Genomic DNA, 20,446 nt, shown 5'->3' on the forward strand with positions numbered 1-20,446 from the left:
CTTGACACAGTTTCTCTCTCTTCAATTATCTCACTAAACTTATACACGTCAATTGGTTTATGTTGCCATGAACTGCAACTATGCCTGAGGCCCGGGGAATTCCTTTTGTAGGAAACGTGGAAACCTTCCGTGCCTAATCAGTCACTCCCACCACTTTTCATTGCATTCAAGTTGGCTCCCATTTCCAGTCTCGAGAAATATACAAATCACTAGACACATTACCAAAATGACACAGAATAATGCTACTAGCACAACAAACACCAAGACACGCTTCCTGATATGCTCGGACACCCATGGAATCGACAGTTTACCTGGCTTCATTCCGTCCGTGAAGCAACATGCAGACGTTGCCATTCACTGCGGAGATCTCACCACCCAATCTCAACTCCACGAATACAAAGCGTCAATCTGTTTGCTCCAGGCCATCAACGCACCTTTAAAGCTTATCATAGCAGGAAACCACGATTTCACAATGGACATACCAATGTTCCACAAAAAGGTCGCAGAGGCCCAGCCATTAGGGTGTGAGCTCGTTGAGCAAGTGTACGGATATGACGGGGAGGCTAGGAGGTTATTTGAAGGCACAGGGATTACTTTCCTCGACGAAGGCGTACACTCTTTCCAGTTACAGAATAGCGCTTTGCTGACTGTTTATGCCAGTCCATACACGCCATCGCTTGGAGATTGGGGGTTTCAGTACCACCCCGATGATGGCCATGACTTTATGATCGACAATGGCAGTGGTACTAATACCGTGGATGTTGTGATGACACACGGGCCGCCGAAGGGAATCATGGACTACACTCACTCCGGTGAACGGGCAGGCTCCCCTGACCTCTTTCGCGCCCTCGCTCGCGCCCGCCCACGACCACGCATGCATTGCTTCGGTCACATTCATGAAGGCTGGGGTGCGAAACTTGTTACGTGGCGTGACAGAACTACCGCCATGCCCTCCCACCTAACGGATATCGACAACGGACAGTCTTGTCCTATAGCGAAGCTCTCCGACATGAAAGACGGAACTAGACAAAGCTTGAGCGGGGACGGCGCGCCTATGAAGTACCTCGCTACTAGCCACTGTTCTGGGGATACTCATCCACTGAACTGGGGTTCTCAAACGCTGTTTGTGAATGCTGCCATTGTGGGGACGCCCCAAGGCATGGATAACCAGAAAGAGAATCTATCGATGCAGCTACCATGGGTTGTTGACCTTGAACTCCGATCTTCTCCCTGAGGAGCACAAGAAATGCAAGCTTGATGGGGCTAGTAATATAGGGTTGATTTATTCACCGCCAATTTCGGCCGGGAGCTAGTTATAGAGGGGCGTTTAAAACAATATCTAGTCGGCGGATGAGTGGGTCTATATCAATCACCTACACGCATGCTTTAAATAGGCTACCTAGGGTAATAATATAATTAACAAAGTGCGGTCTGAAAATAAACATGTGAGGTAGAAAAAATACGGTCACGGTTGCGTAGTCTAAAAATACCCTAGTGGGATTGCTGTATATACCCATGTCTTGAATTGAATGATATTCCAATTCCTTGATTTGAATACACATAGATCTAGTAGTTCGAGTATCAATCAGGGACGAAATCAACTACCCAATAGAAAATATGACAGATATCTTGGCCTACATAAACATAAACTCAAATGTGATTCTCACAGCCCATATAACAAACAATCTAGACCTCCGGAAAAAAGAACCATTCCAAGGCCGAGCTAGATTCACAAAACACCGCTAGTAACAGAGCCTCCCATTCCCAATCCGGTATACGATGCATCAGCAGAGGTACTACTACCGCCTCGTACGTGTCGGGCTAGAAAATTCGAAAAGACGAATATGATTCGGTAAGAAAACGACAACACATGCGGTCAAGGAACAGGACAATAAGAAGTAAGAAGAAAAAAAAGAGAAAAGAGAAAAGATAACCAGTTTCCCTTACCCCGTTCCCAGGATGCCGAAAGGAAAAACACATTCCAGTCCAGATGGTTAGAAACAGAGACAGAGAAGTCGAGAAACAAAGAAATAAGCATTTGAACTCCGCTCCGGAAGTACAGAGAGTCGCACGGGCCAGGAAATGATGTGACTGTTGTTTTTTATCGCATGTCGCACTGGGAGAGAGAGAGCCCGGGGGTCTGGAGGAGTTGAGAATGTGACTGTGATATTATCGGTGGAGTTGAAGAGGAATATCGGGCTGCCCTGGGTGCGGATGAGGGGTTCCTCGGTCGTTCATCGTTTTCGTGGATCCGGGGGGACTCGCGGGGGTTGTAGGGAGGATGTCATGAGGGCGCTGTTAAAGAGATTTTGTGAAAGGCTTATCTCCGCCCGAACCTGCTGCACATGGGGAAGCTCGTATTGATTCTTTTATTTCTTCTTTTGCTTTCGCGGAGGAGTGACGGGACCGCCGGCGCTCATGCCACCGTAAACGTACTTTTGCTTTTTCTCGGCTGGTTTCAGGATCTATCGGAAGAAGAAAAAAAATCGTAGGTTAGGAACTGGAAAAAAAAAACCGATCTTGGGGGGTTAAAAATCCATAACTCACCTGGAAGGAGCAGAGCAGACTTTCGTCAACGCTCATCATTGCACCAGCATTATCGAATTCACCACAGTAGTTGGGCGCACTGAATAGTGTAACCAACTGGCGCTTGGAGAAGAATTCGTATCCATCCTCAACAACTTGGTGTGCACGGCAGATCAAGTCCATATCGTGTTTTTGAAGGAAGCGCGAGACCACATCGGGGCCGAATGTGAATGAAACACCTCGGTCGTTTTCGCTCCAGCCGGTGATATCCTTATCGGGGTCGGACCACAGGAGATCGCACAGGAGACCGCAGTCGGGAATCTATTTCAGTCAGCGATGTTGGCATTTAGCCGAACGAACCCAGCGCCACACTGCCAATTTTGTTTTCGCCAATAGAACCACATCTACCAGAGGGGAAGGGTGAAATCGGAGAAGGGCAGAAACTTACATCCGTGGGGCGCATGACACGGCGGATTTGCTCCATCGAGTTGAGATCGGGGCTCAGACCACCGTGCATGGTGAAGATCTTCTCGTCAATGATGGCGGCAATGGGGAGGCAGTTGAAGCAGTCGGTGAAAGTCTTCCAGAGCTTGATGTTGTATCGGCGCTTGCACTCATCGTAGAAACCGTAGATACGGTTGATCGAGGCACACTCGTGGTTTCCACGCAGAATGAAGAAGTTCTCGGGGTACTTGATCTTGTACGCAAGGAGGAGGCAGATGGTCTCGAGGGACTGCTTGCCACGGTCGACGTAGTCACCGAGGAAGAGGTAGTTAGCCTCCGGGGGGAAACCGCCGTATTCGAAGAGACGCAGGAGGTCATAGTATTGGCCGTGGATATCACCGCAAATCTAGCGAGACACGCGTGTTAGACGGAGGCCTTTTCCGAGATTCGAGGAACCGTTCGGACACAAAAGAAAAATCTTACCTTGATGGGAGCTTCCAGTTCGAGAAGAATGGGCTGGGAGATGAAGATCTCACGAGCCTTGGTGCAGAGGAAACGTATCTCTGACTCGAGCAGCTGAACCTGCTTTCCAGGGCGGCTACCCCTCACCTCCAAGAGCCGGTCGATGATCGAGTCCAGATCCACTTCCTGATCGGCCATGGTGAAGAATGTCTAACGAAAACACGAAAGAAAGAAAAAAATGGGTGGAAGGAAAAGAAAAGCGAAAGGTGGAAGAGAGACTTCCGGAGCGATCGGGTGAGAATAACAGAGATTTGATGACGCGGCGGCTATGTCCTGTTACTATCAGAAAAACAAGTTAATATAGCGTCCCAGATTGAGATGAAGTCCAGTCTGCATTGCAAGTCCCAAGGTAAAGCAAAAATCACGAACGCGCTCGAAATTTTTCGTTGATTTTTCTCCCCCTTTGGACGGTCGGAGTCGTTGGGGAGCAGCAGCAGCGGAGAAAAAAAGAATGGATGCCTACCAAACAGAATATGTCAAGACCAAACAGATCTAGAGAAGGGCCCCGACGGCCAAGGGAAAGAAAGAAGAAAACAGTTCTGGCAGAGATGCCAGACGGGTGTGGACGGTGGTGCCTATCCGAGTTGTTGTGTACGCGCACGGTGGAAACAGAAGAGAATGGGCTCCTAGGCGCCTCACAAGATAAACGAGGCTGAGCGAAAGAGCACTAGACTCTTAGCGATTTGAGTTGATGAAGAAAGTCGGAAGGTGGATGAGTCGAGATGAATCGAGATATGTCGAGGGAAGAGAAATTTCAATCAAGGGAGAAAATTTTCTCGTGTATGATAGTCAGACCAGTTTGAATCTCAAAACATCAACTTGAACGTAAACGTAAACGTGAATGTGGAGATGGGGTTGAAGGTTGAAGAGAAGAGAATCTTTTATGAAGAAGAAAGCGGGAAGTTCCTATTTTGTGTTTGCGCGTGTTTGATCTTCCCCAAGGAGAGGAGGGGGTGATAATGTTATATATAGAGCGCTTATAAAGGAACCTTTTCCCCCTTCTACTTTGCATTCGATAATTCTATTATTCTATTATTCCATTATTCTGTTTATTATTCCATTCCCTCTCTTCTGTGTTACAAGCGCTTTGATGCAAAAAAATCTGCATAGAGGGGGGTGTTCTAGGTCGAGACTGCCAACGCCCTCGACGCCAAACGGGGTCCAAGCACGAATGAAGAGGCTGATCTACTAAAATAGTACATTTAGATAGAGCATCTAGACTGAGATCATACCATTCTATGATGTCTCTATGTCTCTACACTCCATACACTATCAACCCCATACTATTGGACCTGCTGGGACTATAATGGATACAATGGATATCTAGATGCCTAGTAGGAAAGTAAAAAAGTAGAAAAGTAGAAATATAGGAAACTCTCCAAAATAATTGGCATTCTTCACAAATGAGCTCTGGGCTCTAGTCTCAATCAATGCTGCTTGTCCAGAAGTCATGCAGCATTATACAGAAAGGAATTGAAAACAAGCAGAAACCAAGAAGCAACAAGAGGGGAATTAAACAAGTCAAAGATCCTTCCAACGCCCGGATGCTGAAAAATCAAAATCATACAGTACAACGCTAGAACCGAAAACAAAATGTCTTTCACTGTGCCTTCCGTGGATCAAGCCGAACCCCAAAAACAAGGGCCATCGCAGGATGCGTTTTGGAAAAGAAGAGGAAATGGGGACATGGGACCAGTGAAAAGAAAGCAAAAACGGCCGTAAATAGTTCATACATCCAACCCACCATGTCTCATAAGTCATCCAACGCCGAAAACAATGCATAGAATGATCAGCTGCTGGTGCTGGGGATATTTTGTTCAAATGGGTCTCGGGGGACCGCACGAGGGAGGTTGTGTCCTCGTAGATAAGGAAAAGAGATAAAAGAACCTGCTGAAGCAGGTATACGTCGCATCCGTGACAGAGAGACTTTGGAAGTCATGAGACGGAAACGTGAGAGGCGAACGGAGTCCCGGCAGGAGATTTCATGGGCCGAGGACTGTAAATAAAAAATGACATTTTATCCGCTAAGCGCGTGTCCGCTCAGGATTGCTTGGGTATTCGAGCGGGTTATTGGAGGCGTGGAAAGATGAGGGGAATGATCCAAGCCCACCCCAGAGCTGTGAGCGAAGTCTTTATGGGAGTTGTTCCAGTCATTTTCGCCGAGAACAGTCAGCCAGTTATGGCCCACGCCCTGACGAAGAACTTCCAGCTGCTGGCGGCAGAACTCTTCATCCATCGTCCTGTCCTTACCCTGCAAGGCCTGTACAAGAGGAGGACTCGAATGTACAGACTTTTCAGGGCTTTGGATGCTTGATGATCCGGAGTGCGCGGCGCTATCCAGCCTCCACGGCTGATCAACAGGGACAACAATCGGATGGTCAACTGGCGGCTGGACTTGCTGAACGGGAAGAGCGGGGAGGACCGTGCTTCCCGCATTGCCTAAACCATCAGTGTTAAATGGGTTATCCACCGAGATATCGACTATCCTGCGTCGTTGGAGCTTTTTGCGACGGTTGGTTCCCCCGTCACTTTCCTTCAGTTGTGTGCCATTGATGTGCAAATCTCCTTCGTCTTCTTCGGGCTTGAAGATTGCAAGATCGTGGGGAACTTTCGAGATAGTAGACTTCTGCACAACAGTTGAGGCATCTGCCGGGCTGGAGCGTACAACCGGTGCAGCTTGAGGCTCTGCAACTCGCTCAACAAGTTGCTTCCTCTCGGTGTATCCCGGACCTCTCCCGTCAATTATGATATCCTCGGAATAACCAGGCGTCCGGCGGAAGAGGTTCATAATCACAACCCGATATCCAGAGTGGGTCTTGACGAATGGATTGCCAGATACCCAGATCTCCCGTATTTCAGGGAGACTGGTCAGCCGTGCAATCTCCGTCGGGTCCGTGAGGTTGTTGTCACGAAGATCCAACCTTTCTAAAGAGAGCAACCGCTCGATTCCTGCAAGCGAACGAAGGCGATTTCCGCGGAGGGTGAGAACGGTGATTGCGGGAAGGGGATTCCGGGTGAGTGAGTGAAGAGACTCGATCATGCAATGCGACAAATTGAGGGCTCTCAGTGCCACCAGTGACGCCACACCCTCGGGAATCTCTGTCAAGAGGTTGGAGGACAGATCAAGCGAGTTGAGACTGTTGGCTACAGGGGCGAGACTAGCAGCAGAGACGGATGTCAGGGAATTTTCGGGAAGGCCTAGGTGTCGCAGGAATCGCCATTTTGAAGGTGAGAGGACGTCTGCGAGAAGGTTTGTGGAGCTTCCACTTCGATGGGTGGTAGAGGTCTCGCTTGACTCAGAGCTTGCGGAGCCTGTGCGGCGAATTTGCCGAGATTGGCCTCGACGGTGACCGTGCTTAGTGCCCGGTCGAGTTGGAGAGACACTGCCGGCCCTGGCACGAATTCTGGCGCCTTCGGAGCCGGTTCGGAACATCGGGGCAGATCTGGGACTAGTGCTGGTTCCGAATGCTGTGTCCACAATAGGAGATCCAGGGGCTGAGATCGAGTTGGCCTGGTCGGGAGTGTGAACCGGTTGACTGCCAGACCATCCCAGTGAAGGCGAATGTTGAGACTTGGCAGACCGGCGGCGGCGTTTATCGATATCGTCCAACACAATTCTCGTTAAAAGATCAGCCGGATCATCTAGGTGGGCTCTCTTGATGGTCAAGGTGCGTAGTTGCTCAGACAATCTGTCCCAGCCATAGAAAGAACGGTAGTCTAGATCAATAATCTCTAAAGCGCTCAAATTCTTAAAGGAGTGCAGCGGCACAGCTGTGTCGAAAGGAAATTCTTCATAACCAGAGATCAGAGGAGCACGGTGGTCCGGGGCGAGACGAAGACACGGGATCTTAGTAAAGGCAGAGTATAGGTACTTCAGGTCTGTTTCCAAGGCGGCCTTGGCCCTGTCCGATTTGGTTGGGGTATCCTTCGATCCAAGGCGGAAAGATGACCAAAGATCGGTCATACCAGACATCACACTACGAACACTGGACACTGAATGGATGGAGGCCCGATCGCCCCGGGACTGTTGGGGCTTGTTCAAGAATGAGACATATGATTGCGAAACCTCAGTTTGAATATTCTCCAACCTGATGTTCATAGGGCCCACGGCAATGGTCAATTCTTCGAAGCGGGAGAGAAGGTAGAAAAGGTGGTGGGGAGTCAATGTAAGTTTGGCGGTTTTGGCGTTCTGCGACATGAATTTCAATGCTGCGGATGAGAAGGCTGCGGCTAGGGTTGATGAAGTTGAGGCGAAGGAGCTACCAGGTGTCAAAGGAACACTAGGTGATTGTGGAATGGCATTTTTGGTGGGTTGACGACGAAGCTGTAGTGCATTGGCGAGGGCCTTTTCGTGGGTGCGAACGTAGCTAGCGACATTCTATGGCAACCATGCGCATTAGCTGTCTGTATACCCAAATACCCAGGCGATCTATATCATCTCCATGATCAGGCGACTGCTAGATAGAAACACAAACCTTTATGAAAAGTTGTCCATCCCCGGTGTTGATTTTCTCCATGGCGTCAACGGGAGGGGGTATGGTGGTGGACCGAGAGAACTCTGAAGATAGATAGCTCAACAGATGTTACCAGATGTAGTCGACATCTTGCTTGTGCGACCCGAATGAAACCCGAAAAAAACGAGCAATCGAGGCTCTAAATGTGAGGGTTAGTAACGGTGTGGTGAAATTGATCAGTCTTATTGAGGGATTTCGGTGACCCCGGGGGGGGTAGGTAAGTGAGGAGGGATAATACCTGTAAAATGAAATATGAAGAGTCAAAGAATGACTCGATCTCCTCCCTGAGACCTCGAAAAGTGTAGAGATTGGAGAGGAATGACAAAAGGTGAAGAGGGAAAAGGTGGTGGCACGGGGTAACCAATTATTTAGCTAAATAATACGGCTTATCCTGATAACACAATACACAGCCCATATACGCCGTAATACACGTTTTACAACATTTTATTTCGATTTTCGTTTATCAGCTGAGAACATATTTCAAAAAATGATAGTCGTCTGATATACTTCTGATTGGATTTTATTTCTCCTTCTCATATTATTTTTCATCTTATACTTTACTTCGCAATGAATGCGATTGTCTGATTCTGGTTTCTCTACTCCGTGCATGTACGCTGTCCTCTTCCCAATATTTGACCTATCCAAGTAATCTATCAGACACAGACTACTCCGTACTCCGTGCTTAGTCTAATACCCTAATACCGTATAACCATCACTAATATAAATAAATATTTGGTGCTAATGCTGCAGCTACTATACCCGGGTGGGAAGTGGCGAGCCTATGGGGGCAGCGCCTAGGATTTTAGTTCGCCGAATTCTCTCCCGCGTCTATCAAAACGTTTGGAATCACTAGTACCATGTTCACCCCCCTGTTACCCTATAAGAAGACCAGGAAATTTTTCTGGATAGTTAGCGAAGAGTAGTCTGTGATGGTTTGGACCCTCCTGCATGACTGAGCCATAGAATTCACACATGGATACTATGAGCCGATCGTGGAGCAAGGAAACTCAGACCATAACCTATCAGTGGGTCCTGTACCGAGGGGCTTTCTTTGATCGACGGTAGAAAAAAAATTTAACATCTTCCCATTCATGCAGTTGAAGGTTGAAACCCACCCCTCCTGGGAACTGTTGAAACTTGTCATGAATCCCATCTTGGTGGCGGCGTGTTGATCAATCTCCGACGCAGCCACACGCAGGCAACCTCAGACCACGATGCAGACCGGGTGGAAATGCCGAGAGCTGGCCCAGTTGCCCTGTGCTCCTGTTGGCCCGCTTTTCTACTTTTTTTTATCGGGGCATGTCTCCGTACGGAGTATCATCTATTTTTTTAACCACTTTAACTCTTCAGCGCAAATCCCGAGAGTACGAGGGTACGACTCATACGCCGTGCCCTTACCGAATATGTAGTTGGTCATCTGTAGGCGCTAAAGGGGGTGCAGCCGATCAAATCAGGGTTCAGACGGAAGCGAATGATCGCACGAGGCACACGATTGGCGGGGGCGCACATGCATGGGAGGATATCTGCATGCTCGTAGGATGCCTCCCTCCTCAAATGGGAAATAGTGGATGCAGTCATTCAGAAATTCAGCGAGAATGAGCATAAATAGAGGACCTGGTTGGCGTTATACCTTGATGAATCCCCGTCAAAGGACCAATCAGCGACATTCAACTAGAATTCGCCATTACGCTATCTGGGATCGTCGGAGTCCGTCAGCTCGCACTGACATATGACATTCCTTTGGGTTAGTGGAGACAGGAATCAAAAATGTTTTTTTCTCCTTTTACTTTAAATATATATGAACTCCAAGATGTCTTCTGATGACATCAATTATAACTTACGAGACAAGTGTCACAAAGTAATGTAGATATGGTTTCATCTCATCCATGGTTCTGCTTGACTCGACCCCGATATCAGCCACACCGCTTTTACAGAAAAACGGATAAGGGCGGCTGTCAACCCACGGTCCAATGTTACCTACCCCTTCATCTCTCTTTAATTCCAGGGTTCCTCTATCGTGTATTTTATCTCTATCGGGGGGGCTGTGTTTGACCGTTGACAAACCCCCTGGAATACCACTGCGTTTTTGCGACATGAATTTATTATATTGCGAATGTTTCATATTTGAGTATCAAGGACAAATGCGCCTCTAAACTTTGTATACAGATATAATTTTAATTTCCCATTATTTATTCTTTTTTTTATCCCTGCGACAGATCCCAGAGCGCGGGGTATAATTGTAGTTAGATCAAAATATTGAGGACTAACATTCCAGGACATTTATGTAAATGCGCCGCAAACGCTCGGTTCAACTTCAGATCCCAGCCTCGCTGCATACGACACTGCACTTTTCATGCGAGGAGCTTACAGCATCCCTACCGTTATTGAAGTGTGTGCTATGAAGCGCATATGTACTCCGTATGTACGAAGTACGGAGTACCATATGGACACCCCCTATTTTTCCAGAAGTACTGCGTACTTCGTAAACAAAATTAGAACGCCAATCTTTTTGGCTGATCAGGGCTGAATTCCCCCTCAAACCCCCAGGAATGCTCAACACATGGAAAGTACACTTTGTGACATAACCAAGGGGGAGGGGGCACATGATATGAGATCAACTAAATCTACATTGCCCCTCTGTACTACAATATTGTATGTACATAAATATCTAATATGGAGTACTGCAGACAGCATAAAACAACAAAGGCCAAGTTGCCCGAGTAGGAAATGCTTTCGGGCGTTGCCCGGCCTCGGAGATCCGAGAACAGTTTTCCCCACCCTGGGACGATCCCCGCCAAGTGCGCAGTGCGATATGGGACATACATGGGCGTTGAGCCTGCTCATTGGCTGAGACGCGACACGGGTCATTTCCAGACGCATTCCCTTGCCAAGTCTCAAATGTGGCTCGCTGAGCTTTTTTTTCTGTTGTTTTTGCCGCCCATCTTCGGGGAGTACTGAGGGTTAACTTCGTAAGCGGGGGAAAGCTTTCTCACCGGCTCTAACAACGCCACAATACTTCACGAGGGAAGATCCATGATCTGCATAGGGTCAAATAGGGAACAATGATTCGAGTTTGTATTGAAGATAGCGAAAATGCCAAGGCGTCCTTTACCTCAAAGAGCGGGGCATTAGAGAGAACATGGTAACCTTGACATGAGTCTGCACTCAAATTCGGTGCTCCCGGCACGTCCAGGGATGTCACAAAAGGCTAAAGCAACACAATAAACTGAGCGGCTACCGCGCAACACGGGACAATAAATAGTTTTACTGCTGTGTACCGCTACGAGAAAAGCCGAAGGCCGTATCGAAAACGATGCTTAAAACACGTTAGTATAAGCGAGTGTAAAATCATAAAGTAGCAATGAAAAGCGATGGCTTACAGCATGTTTGCTTTTTTGAATCTGCATTTAAGACTTTAGCAGGTTGATCAACATGATCAGCATTGACCACGAACACGCCCAAAAGGAAAAAGCGTCCGGAATATCCTCTCCTAAACGAGTTCCTAAACGAGTCTAATTATGGATGAATCCTGCAGCCTATGACGACGCTAAGGATTCCTAGTTGCTGCAAATCATCCTCGATATGTGATTAAGGGGCCGTTTTTAACATCAGGTGACCGAAATGACGCTTCCCTGTCGTATAAGATAAAAAGATAGCCGACGTTCCGTTCTACCACTTTGTAGCTTATGTCCGATACCGCGAGCACGAAGCACTTCCCGGCCCTTGATGCATGTACGTAGCTACAGTAATGTTGACCCCCGCTGCTATCCATATGATGCGGGTCTCCAATTCGGCTGCGACAAACAAACTCTCCCGAGACACCTACCAATCACGGGAGGTCACTGAGATCTTTCTCGATATTCGTGCCGCCGAGCATGTAGCGGTGAGCTATAGTATGATTCTTTGAGCCGGAAGAAAATAAATCTCGCATTTAGCCTCGAGAGGTGAGCGCAATGACCCCGCTAATTGAGCATTGGACCACTGAATAAGAGATCGATTGCATGAAGGAATGCCGATTGCCCCCGGATGGTGTGCATGGAGGGGTACATTCCAAATATTCTCCAATGCCATCGCACGGCAGGCGGCATTGTCGTATTCAAATGCCGCAGGATGTCAAGGTGGGATGATGTGTGCCATAGTTTCTCAAAGTTAATTCACTCTCCATACAAAGAATGTTGAGCGAGGTTGAAAATTGCGCGATCATGACAAATTCAATCCTAAATAGATTATTGCTAGTAGATCTACACAATTCCCTCGTTTTGGAGAACAGCAAAGTTCTGAATTGGAATCAATTGCTGTTTAGCTACTGAGACATCCATGGTTCTGGTATGTTTTTTATTTCTTATCTGGCGGGGCAAGATCTGGCTGACTCAGCAAATATAAAACGAGACTAGCTATTTCTGGAAATACACTAGCGCAATGTGGGGATAAGCTACACGTGACGCCAACGTCATGATCCGTACAACGTAGCTACCCCAACCGGATTTCCAGGTACCTCTGTGACTTTCAACATCTTCGTTGGTGTATTCAGAATGTGTTGAACATGACCACTGAGAATAAACCTGCAGTATATGACCCTTACGATCCGGCCTGTCTCCCTGACTACGACCGCGACTTCATTCAACCCGATGAACTTGACCAATTCGAGAGGGCGCTGAATGCCCCAGAAGCCTCCCCGTTAACAGCCATCAACGACTGGCGCCCAATCAATCAAAGAGTCCGCAAGAGTCGTGGGCGTCGCAAAGCGCCAAAGCGAAGCAAGGATGAAACGAGGGAAGGCGTGCTATATTCTGTTTTGAAATGGCCCTTCCTCTTCATTGTATTCGCGTGGCTCATAGTACTAAGTTTTGGCTATGTTCTAGTGCGCGTCTATATATTACTGTATGAGCAGTGGGTGACATGGCGGGGGAAGAGGGAAAGGCTGCGCCGAGAGCTATCTGCACAGAAAAACTATCCTGACTGGCTGAAAGCGGCTCAGGCGCTGGACGTCCACCTCGGAACCGAAAATTGGAAGAAGACAGACGAGTACGCTTACTACGACCACCTCACTGTCAACAAAGTGGTGTCGCAGCTGAAGCAGCTGAGGAAGGATGCGGAATGGGAAATGGAAAATGGTCGGGTCGGCTCCAGCGAGGTACCCGCTATTGAAGACCTTCGAGCACTTTTGGAGGCTTGCGTCAAGAACAACTTTGCCGGTGTGGAAAATCCTCGGATATACAGCGAGACCTATTCGGGGACCAAGGAGCTGGTTCAGGAGTACATCGACGAGGTGCACGCATGCATACAGATCGTTTTGGACAATAAGCAGATTGACAAGGATGCCAAGTATCAGCTTTTCAAACACCTCGATACGAACTTTGGACGCACCGCTCTTTGTCTTTCGGGTGGGGCCACATTTGCTTATTACCACTTCGGGGTTGTAAGAGCGCTGCTGGATAATGATGTCCTCCCAGAAATCATAACTGGCACATCAGGCGGAGCATTGGTGGCGGGACTAGTCGCGACTCGGACAGATGATGAGCTAAAGCAGCTGCTCGTTCCAGCTTTAGCACATCGGATTCGCGCATGTCACGAAGGGCTGGCAACTTGGATCCATCGCTGGTGGCGAACTGGTGCTCGGTTCGATACTCTCGACTGGGCTCGGCAATGCGCCTGGTTCTGCAGAGGCTCAACAACCTTTCGCGAAGCTTACGAGCGGACCGGGCGCATCTTGAATGTCACATGCGTGCCCTCGGATCCTCACTCACCGACTATCCTAGCCAATTATTTGACATGCCCCGATTGCGTCATATGGAGTGCCGTGTTAGCTTCAGCGGCTGTTCCAGGCATTTTAAACCCTGTTGTATTGATGACCAAAAAGCGTGATGGGACTCTCGCGCCTTATTCGTTTGGACACAAATGGAAGGATGGTAGCCTGAGAACTGACATACCTATCAAAGCATTGAACCTGCATTTCAATGTCAACTTTACGATCGTATCACAGGTAGGATTCATTTCGTCGATTTTACTATTTTGTCACTAACACTACCCCAGGTTAACCCTCACATCAACCTGTTCTTCTTTAGTTCTAGAGGAACAGTGGGGCGACCAGTCACACACCGCAAGGGCCGTGGCTGGCGCGGCGGCTTCCTCGGCACTGCGATCGAACAATACATCAAATTAGACCTCAACAAATGGCTTCGAGTTCTTCGGCATTTAGAGCTCCTCCCACGACCTATGGGCCAAGATTGGAGCGAGATCTGGTTGCAAAAGTTCAGTGGCACCGTGACCATTTGGCCAAAAACCATCCCCTCCGATTTCATACACATTCTTTCCGATCCTAGTCCCGAAAGACTTGCCCGCATGATACATGTCGGCCAGCAAAGCGCTTTCTCCAAGATTAAATTTATCCAAAACCGGCTTAAGGTCGAGAATGCGATCATGAAAGGCCTCCAGGAATCCCGAAAGGGTGGACGCGCCCTCTCCCCGATTCTCTCTCGTCGAGTCCGAAATCGAGAAAATGAACATCCAGACTCTATGGTCGAGCGTCTAGATGAAAATCTTCCCGAGCGCGATGGATCTAGCTACAAGAGCGAGTCGCATTTCGGCGACTTGTCAGATAGCATTTCTCAATCAACCGGCTCATCACGTCCTCACACGCCAAGTTCCCGGCGGGGAAGTGTGATCGAGGAAATAAGACGCCAGTCTGCCGTTTTCTTTGACGATGCGGACTACTATCGGGACGGGGACGAAGACGCTGTGGTCATCTGAGAAACAGGCGGCTCGAGCGGCTCCAAAGTTTATGGCTCAGACTAGGGTCTTTCCGCTTCGGGGCACCCGCAGCCCTATCTCATCATGATACTTCCCGTTACTTTGGATATTTAATATCCTGTATGGCGGGCGGCTCTTATCGCTATTTGCGGACACTTTCGGACAATACATTTGCGTTTTTGTTTCCCACTCCCCCCCTTTCAGCATAGCACGGTGTCTTATATCTTATCGATGTGCATTTGATAGTTTCTGGCTTCGCCTGTTATTTCGTGTCCGTTGTCTTGATCGCATACTTGGTTTTTTCTTCTTTTTCTTATCAAAATGCGCTATGTATGTACATAGACAGCTTCAGGTGTATATTAAGGTGTGGAGGATACATATTCTAATCAAAGTGCCTCAAGGTACATTTGCCAAACTATAATAAAGTATCAAATACCACCATCTGCTAATATTCGGCTTGGCCGAGCGGGGGAATATCCAAAGTGACATCAGCCTCTATGTAGGTAGCTTCAAACGGTCTCTCAGCACTAGGGGTTTGAAATTTAGCTTTTTAAATTAACCAAATCTGTTTCAATATCTGTAAATCACGATGGACCCCACGCTAGTAACTCACAATGACTGTTTTGTTTTTCCAGTTTTTTTCATCGGTCATTTAGATGTAGATCGTCTATATATATTAAACCTACATATACATTTCCACCCCTGCATCGGGACAACACCCTAAACACTCCTGCACGGTTATATAGATACATATATACAAATCAATATACCTGCAAAATGAACGTGAACGTGGTTATAGACACAAGGAACAAACTTGATTGATCTGACATTATACAAGGTACTAGTCTTGCTTTGAAGTATCCATCATACATACATACATACATACATACATACATGAATCTAGATATTTTAACAAGCTCGTTCAAATAGCCTCGGAGCAAATAGAATCGAGTATAATAATATTTGGAATTGAATTGTTCACCAATTGCCCAGGGTTGATGCACCGATGCTCGATCTTTGCAGTATTTATCAACCGACACGGATGACCAAACAACATATCCACTGCATCAGTGGTCTAGTGGTTATGATGCTAGTCTTCCATGATTAGGAATTTCTTCCTTCTCAAGTTAACTGGCGAGGGGGGTTCGATTCCCTCCTGATGCATTCTTTTTTTTCATTAAAAATTTACAAGTGGGGCCTTTTGTTAATCTAACTTTCTTTTCACATCGGTTGGTTTTGCCTTTTTCTAGTTCAAAGGTGCAGAGATTGATAATAGTAACAGGGTTGATATTTTTGTACGTACATACAACATAGAGCTATATTTACGTACAATATTGAGGAAAGATAGTTCGATATGGAGGTTTAATCTTCGACTGATAACTAGCCATTTCTTTCAATGTAACCTTGTTAAATTAGTCTGCAAGCCCCCAAATTGAAAAATTGGGCTGGTTAACGTCACCATACTTGAAACGTAGATAAGCACTCACCAACCTCGTTTCGGATATATTAAGCGTAAGATAAGTAGCTCCAGGCCGGTAGAAGTTTGACGTACATGCTCGAAGTATATGTAACAAACTCAGACCTACATAGCTACCATCGTTCTCCTATATAAGGTTGCTGCTAATGCGCACTCGAATGAAGCTGGTATCATCTGCCTTAGAAAAGGAGTAACACTTCTCATGGTTCTCTATATATGTAGTCTATAGTGCAAATGATATTGACAGGAAATTTATTTCCATAGAACAAAATAAAACCCAAGCACGGCAGGACATCACTCTGTTCGTCGGATGCGAATGCCACCATGCCATCCAATCCATCCCTTCTCAGCCGGGCCACGAAGAAGACAAATAATTAACGCCGCTCCGATAAACGCCAGATTGACACTTCCCGACAGAATCCACCCCCCTTGACTGTAGAGACGATTCCCGACAGAGGTACCCATAAGCTGACCACAGAACACGCCCATCATGTATCCTGTATTAATCCGATTTCGCGCCTTCGGTGCAACACTATAGATTGAAACGCGATTGGCAATTTGACTCATCTGCAGACCGAAATCTTGGAGCGCAGCCTGGAGAATTGGTCCCGCGACAGTAAACGTGCCTGTATATGTACCGATGCTAACGCCGATGATCATGATGCCGAAATTGACGAGAATGGAGAACTGTGGCACGAATTTGTCGATCATGTAGCGTGAGAAGAATGGACCCAGGAACATGGGTGTGAGGCCTGCCAGAGAGAATAGTCCGATTGTCACGGTTGGGTAGTTGTAGGGATCGCCGGATAGGAGGAAGGTGAGTGTTGTCCAGAAACTGGTGAATGTGGCTGAAAGGAAGAATCCCATGAGTGTTGCCTGGACAAGGACTGGGGATTTCCAGTAGTATCCGATGATAGAATATAAGATCTTGAAGTAGGAGATGTTGGTGTTTGTTGATGGGTAGTCCGGCATGAACAGCCATAAAAGCGCGAAAATGAGGAATTGGAGGCCAAGTGATAGCCAATAGATATTTCGCCAGTATGAGTATTCCGCGACTATACCCGAGAGCAGGCGAGCGAAGAGAAGACCCAGGACGAGTCCCGAGGATACGATTGATAGGGCTGTTGCACGACGAGCTGGGGGGACGAGATCTCCGACGAGAGGGAGCATAACTTGCTGTATATATAATAAGATTTGTGTTTATGCCAGAGCATCGAACATGCTTGCTTGGAGCCACTTACTGGAGTAACAGTCGTGATCGAAGACAGATAACTTAGAACGAGGAACACCTCGAATGACTTGGTGATACAGACACCAATCCACAATGCCGCTGTAACAAGGGTCAACAGCAAAACAAAGTGCCTTCTCCGAACTAAGTCCCCAAGAGGACAAAGAAAGATTAATCCCGTCGCATATCCAGCCTGACTGCACGTCGGGATCAATGAAGCTCGCTCATGCGAGACGTCGAAGAATTGGGCAAGAATATCAAGAATGGGATGTGAATAGTATAGATTGGCAACCTGTACGACTGTATTAGCAACCATTATCGCGTACTCGATACTTTTATATTCCATACCGTGAAAGTTCCCGAGAATGCGAACAGGATATTCAAAGGTAAGCCGAATTTACTCGGATTCTCTGTATCCCATCGACATCGCGGCGGTGTCCATAAAACGACATCGACAAAGCGTCTCCAGTACTTGTGTTTTCCTATTGACTCTTCTGACGAGCTTTGAACGTTGACATCATGGGCTTTTTCATCTTCACCAAACTCCTGGACCGTCGGGGAATTGGAGTGTGCCGAGGTGATCGGCATTAGTTCTGCAGGACTTTCAATTGGAGAGTTGGAATGGTTTCCCACTCTTTGGGTGTTTTCTGCAGTCATTTGCTAGTGCTTGGGATCTTATGTGGCCGTATGTCCTTTTATATCTCAATGACTCGATGACATCAACGAGGCCGAAAGACTCATATGAGCATTAGGTTTAGGGGAGATTTATGCGAGATAGGGCCGGAACAGCTTGAAGAAAATTACCACTTCGACCTGCAGGCTAGGCGTTTTTGAGCCAGTAATAATCCAAAGTCGTAAGGCTTACATGTTAGGTGAGATGTTGATTAGCAAGAATTTCAATTTCACGCCATTTCCGCATGCGTTTCCGCACTGCCCCCCACATTCTTGCGGGTAGATCCGCTATGAATACCTATCCTCCCTATATATGTATCAATGTTTATACAGCGCAGTCTGCTATTAGGCCCAAGAGAAGATGAAAGGGCACCACCCACCTCTCAGCCTAGGTATAACGCACAAACACACCTTACAGAAGCCGAAGAAAAGCAAAGTGAACAACAAGTAAGTCTGGGCAATCACCTATTGGTGCTATGAATAGTTACGAGGTTAGCGCCCTATTTCCCGATTCGGTAGTGATCACCCACTAATGCCCAAGCTATTCCAAGCGATCAGGTATTTAGCAAAGACATTTCTCCATTTACTTTCTTTCCCAAGTGTGGGCTGTCAGATACTTGTTCAACTTTCTTCAAATTATTCACTCAGACACAAAAACCTTACAACAAATTTTTCGAGGCCTCATTTATTCTGGCTGTCCATCGATTTCCATGGATACACCGCAAATCAGCTTGCTACATGCACGGTGCAGTACGATAGCAAAATGCTTGAGATAGCCGAAAGGCTTGATGACCACAAACAACTCCCTGAGATCTTTCACGGGTTGGGCAGTGAACCAGAGAACCAGTGTCACTCGAAAAAGCTGACACACAATGACTATGCTGTCGGGTGGATCTGTGCATTGTTTGAAGAGCAGACTGCTGCCACTGCTATGTTAGACCAGGAGCATCCCGATCTCCCTACGCCGCCGGATGATCCGAACACGTACACCCTTGGGTCTATTGGGGAGCACAATGTCGTCATAGCTTGTCTACCAGAAGGAAGGATGGGTAATAATGTAGCGGCCACTTTTGCGACTCAGATGGCGCGCACTTTTCCATCCATCAGGATCCGCTTGATAGTAGGCATTGGTGGTGGCATCCCTTCCAAAGTCAAACTCGGAGATGTCGTGATCAGCATTCCTGTGGACCAGTATCCAGGAGTTGTTCAATGGGATCTTGGCAAAGCAGAAGGTGGCGGGAAATTCAGGCGTACCGGTGCTTTGAACAGCCCTCCAAGCGTACTTTTGACAGCCGCGGCCAAAGTAAGAACCAGGAACAGGCTCAAGAAACATACTTTTCTACCCCAATATCTAGAAGAGATGGGCAAAAATTGGCCAGATTTGGTGCCACAATACATTGAACCACCTTCTTCGGGGCTAGCCAATTCTCAGGAAGAAGTGAAAATGCCACGATCTGTCATTTATGTCATATGGGATATAATCCTGGCGCTTTTTGGCTACCTCTTGGGATGGCAAATCTTAGCCCCCGTGGATGGTGGTCGCGAGCTGGTCCGGTTGGCTCAGACCCCAAAGCAACAGGGAGCTGTTGAGGTGCATTGCGGTCTGATAGCCTCCGGCAACCAAGTCATTAAAGATGCCAAGGTTCGTGATGGTATCAATGAGCACCTCGGAGGAAAAGTCTTGTGTGTTGAGATGGAGGCAGCAGGGTTGATGAATGACTTCCCCTGCATTGTCATACGGGGAATTTGCAATTATGCCGATAAATGGAAAAATGACGAATGGCAGCCATATGCTGCAGCTGTGGCTGCGGCATGTGCGAAGGCCGTTCTGAAGTATGTGCAGCCAAGTCATGTCGCCGGGGAGCACCCGTTAAGAGATATCCTAAGCCAAGGTTAGTTTCAAACATTTGAATATACTATGTATCCTCTGATAAGGATGTTAATCGACCGTACTATTGGTAGAACAGAAGCTCAAGTTCAAAAATGAGCTCCAAATTTGAAAGAAAAGAAGACCTGGAACTTCTGAATTGGCTTTCACCAATCAATTGCGGTCATGAACAGAGCCACTTTATGAAAATGAAACAGTTAGGAACTGGCAAGTGGTTCTTATAGTCGGGCCCGTAAAAAAATTGGCGAAGCACTTCCAAGCAGACGTTATTTTGCTCAGGTATTCCAGGAGCAGGAAAAATAACCATGACCGCCATGGTTGTTGACGACCTTATTTTCAAAAGTCTACATCATTGTGGATGCGTTGGATGAAGCACAAGTACTGGATGGATGCATTTCAAGATTTCTGTCCGAAGTGTTCCAACT

The 20,446-nt window shown here is 47.3% G+C and overlaps 6 protein-coding genes across 6 annotated transcripts; 3 read left to right on the top strand and 3 right to left on the bottom strand.

Moving 5' to 3' along the window:
- Window positions 1–226: 226 nt before the first annotated feature.
- PEX2_110040 (metallophosphatase domain-containing protein) lies at window positions 227–1,234 on the top strand (the record flags this gene model as incomplete). Its single annotated transcript, XM_016748270.1, has 1 exon — window positions 227–1,234. One exon carries the CDS (start codon window positions 227–229, stop codon window positions 1,232–1,234), a length of 1,008 nt encoding a protein of 335 aa, XP_016595112.1.
- Window positions 1,235–2,369: 1,135 nt separating this feature from the next.
- glcA (type 1 serine/threonine-protein phosphatase catalytic subunit GLC7) lies at window positions 2,370–3,630 on the bottom strand (the record flags this gene model as incomplete). Its single annotated transcript, XM_016748271.1, has 4 exons — window positions 2,370–2,465; window positions 2,548–2,847; window positions 2,975–3,376; window positions 3,454–3,630. The coding sequence occupies 4 exons, from the start codon at window positions 3,628–3,630 to the stop codon at window positions 2,370–2,372; spliced, it is 975 nt and encodes a 324-aa protein (XP_016595113.1).
- A 1,879-nt stretch (window positions 3,631–5,509) lies between these two features.
- Window positions 5,510–8,009, bottom strand: PEX2_110060 (leucine-rich repeat domain-containing protein; the record flags this gene model as incomplete). The annotated part of the gene is made up of 2 exons (XM_016748272.1): window positions 5,510–7,870; window positions 7,968–8,009. The coding sequence occupies 2 exons, from the start codon at window positions 8,007–8,009 to the stop codon at window positions 5,510–5,512; spliced, it is 2,403 nt and encodes an 800-aa protein (XP_016595114.1).
- Window positions 8,010–12,549: 4,540 nt separating this feature from the next.
- On the top strand, window positions 12,550–14,756 carry PEX2_110070 (patatin-like phospholipase domain-containing protein; the record flags this gene model as incomplete). The annotated part of the gene is made up of 2 exons (XM_016748273.1): window positions 12,550–13,989; window positions 14,040–14,756. 2 exons carry the CDS (start codon window positions 12,550–12,552, stop codon window positions 14,754–14,756), a joined length of 2,157 nt encoding a protein of 718 aa, XP_016595115.1.
- A 1,771-nt stretch (window positions 14,757–16,527) lies between these two features.
- PEX2_110080 (MFS transporter) lies at window positions 16,528–18,049 on the bottom strand (the record flags this gene model as incomplete). Its single annotated transcript, XM_016748274.1, has 3 exons — window positions 16,528–17,409; window positions 17,475–17,753; window positions 17,810–18,049. The coding sequence occupies 3 exons, from the start codon at window positions 18,047–18,049 to the stop codon at window positions 16,528–16,530; spliced, it is 1,401 nt and encodes a 466-aa protein (XP_016595116.1).
- Window positions 18,050–18,896: 847 nt separating this feature from the next.
- On the top strand, window positions 18,897–20,030 carry PEX2_110090 (5'-methylthioadenosine/S-adenosylhomocysteine nucleosidase family protein; the record flags this gene model as incomplete). Its single annotated transcript, XM_016748275.1, has 1 exon — window positions 18,897–20,030. One exon carries the CDS (start codon window positions 18,897–18,899, stop codon window positions 20,028–20,030), a length of 1,134 nt encoding a protein of 377 aa, XP_016595117.1.
- Between the last annotated feature and the right edge of the window lie 416 nt (window positions 20,031–20,446).

Source organism: Penicillium expansum (genome assembly GCF_000769745.1).
Source record: "Penicillium expansum strain MD-8 chromosome Unknown contig378, whole genome shotgun sequence".
Lineage (NCBI taxonomy): Eukaryota > Fungi > Ascomycota > Eurotiomycetes > Eurotiales > Aspergillaceae > Penicillium > Penicillium expansum.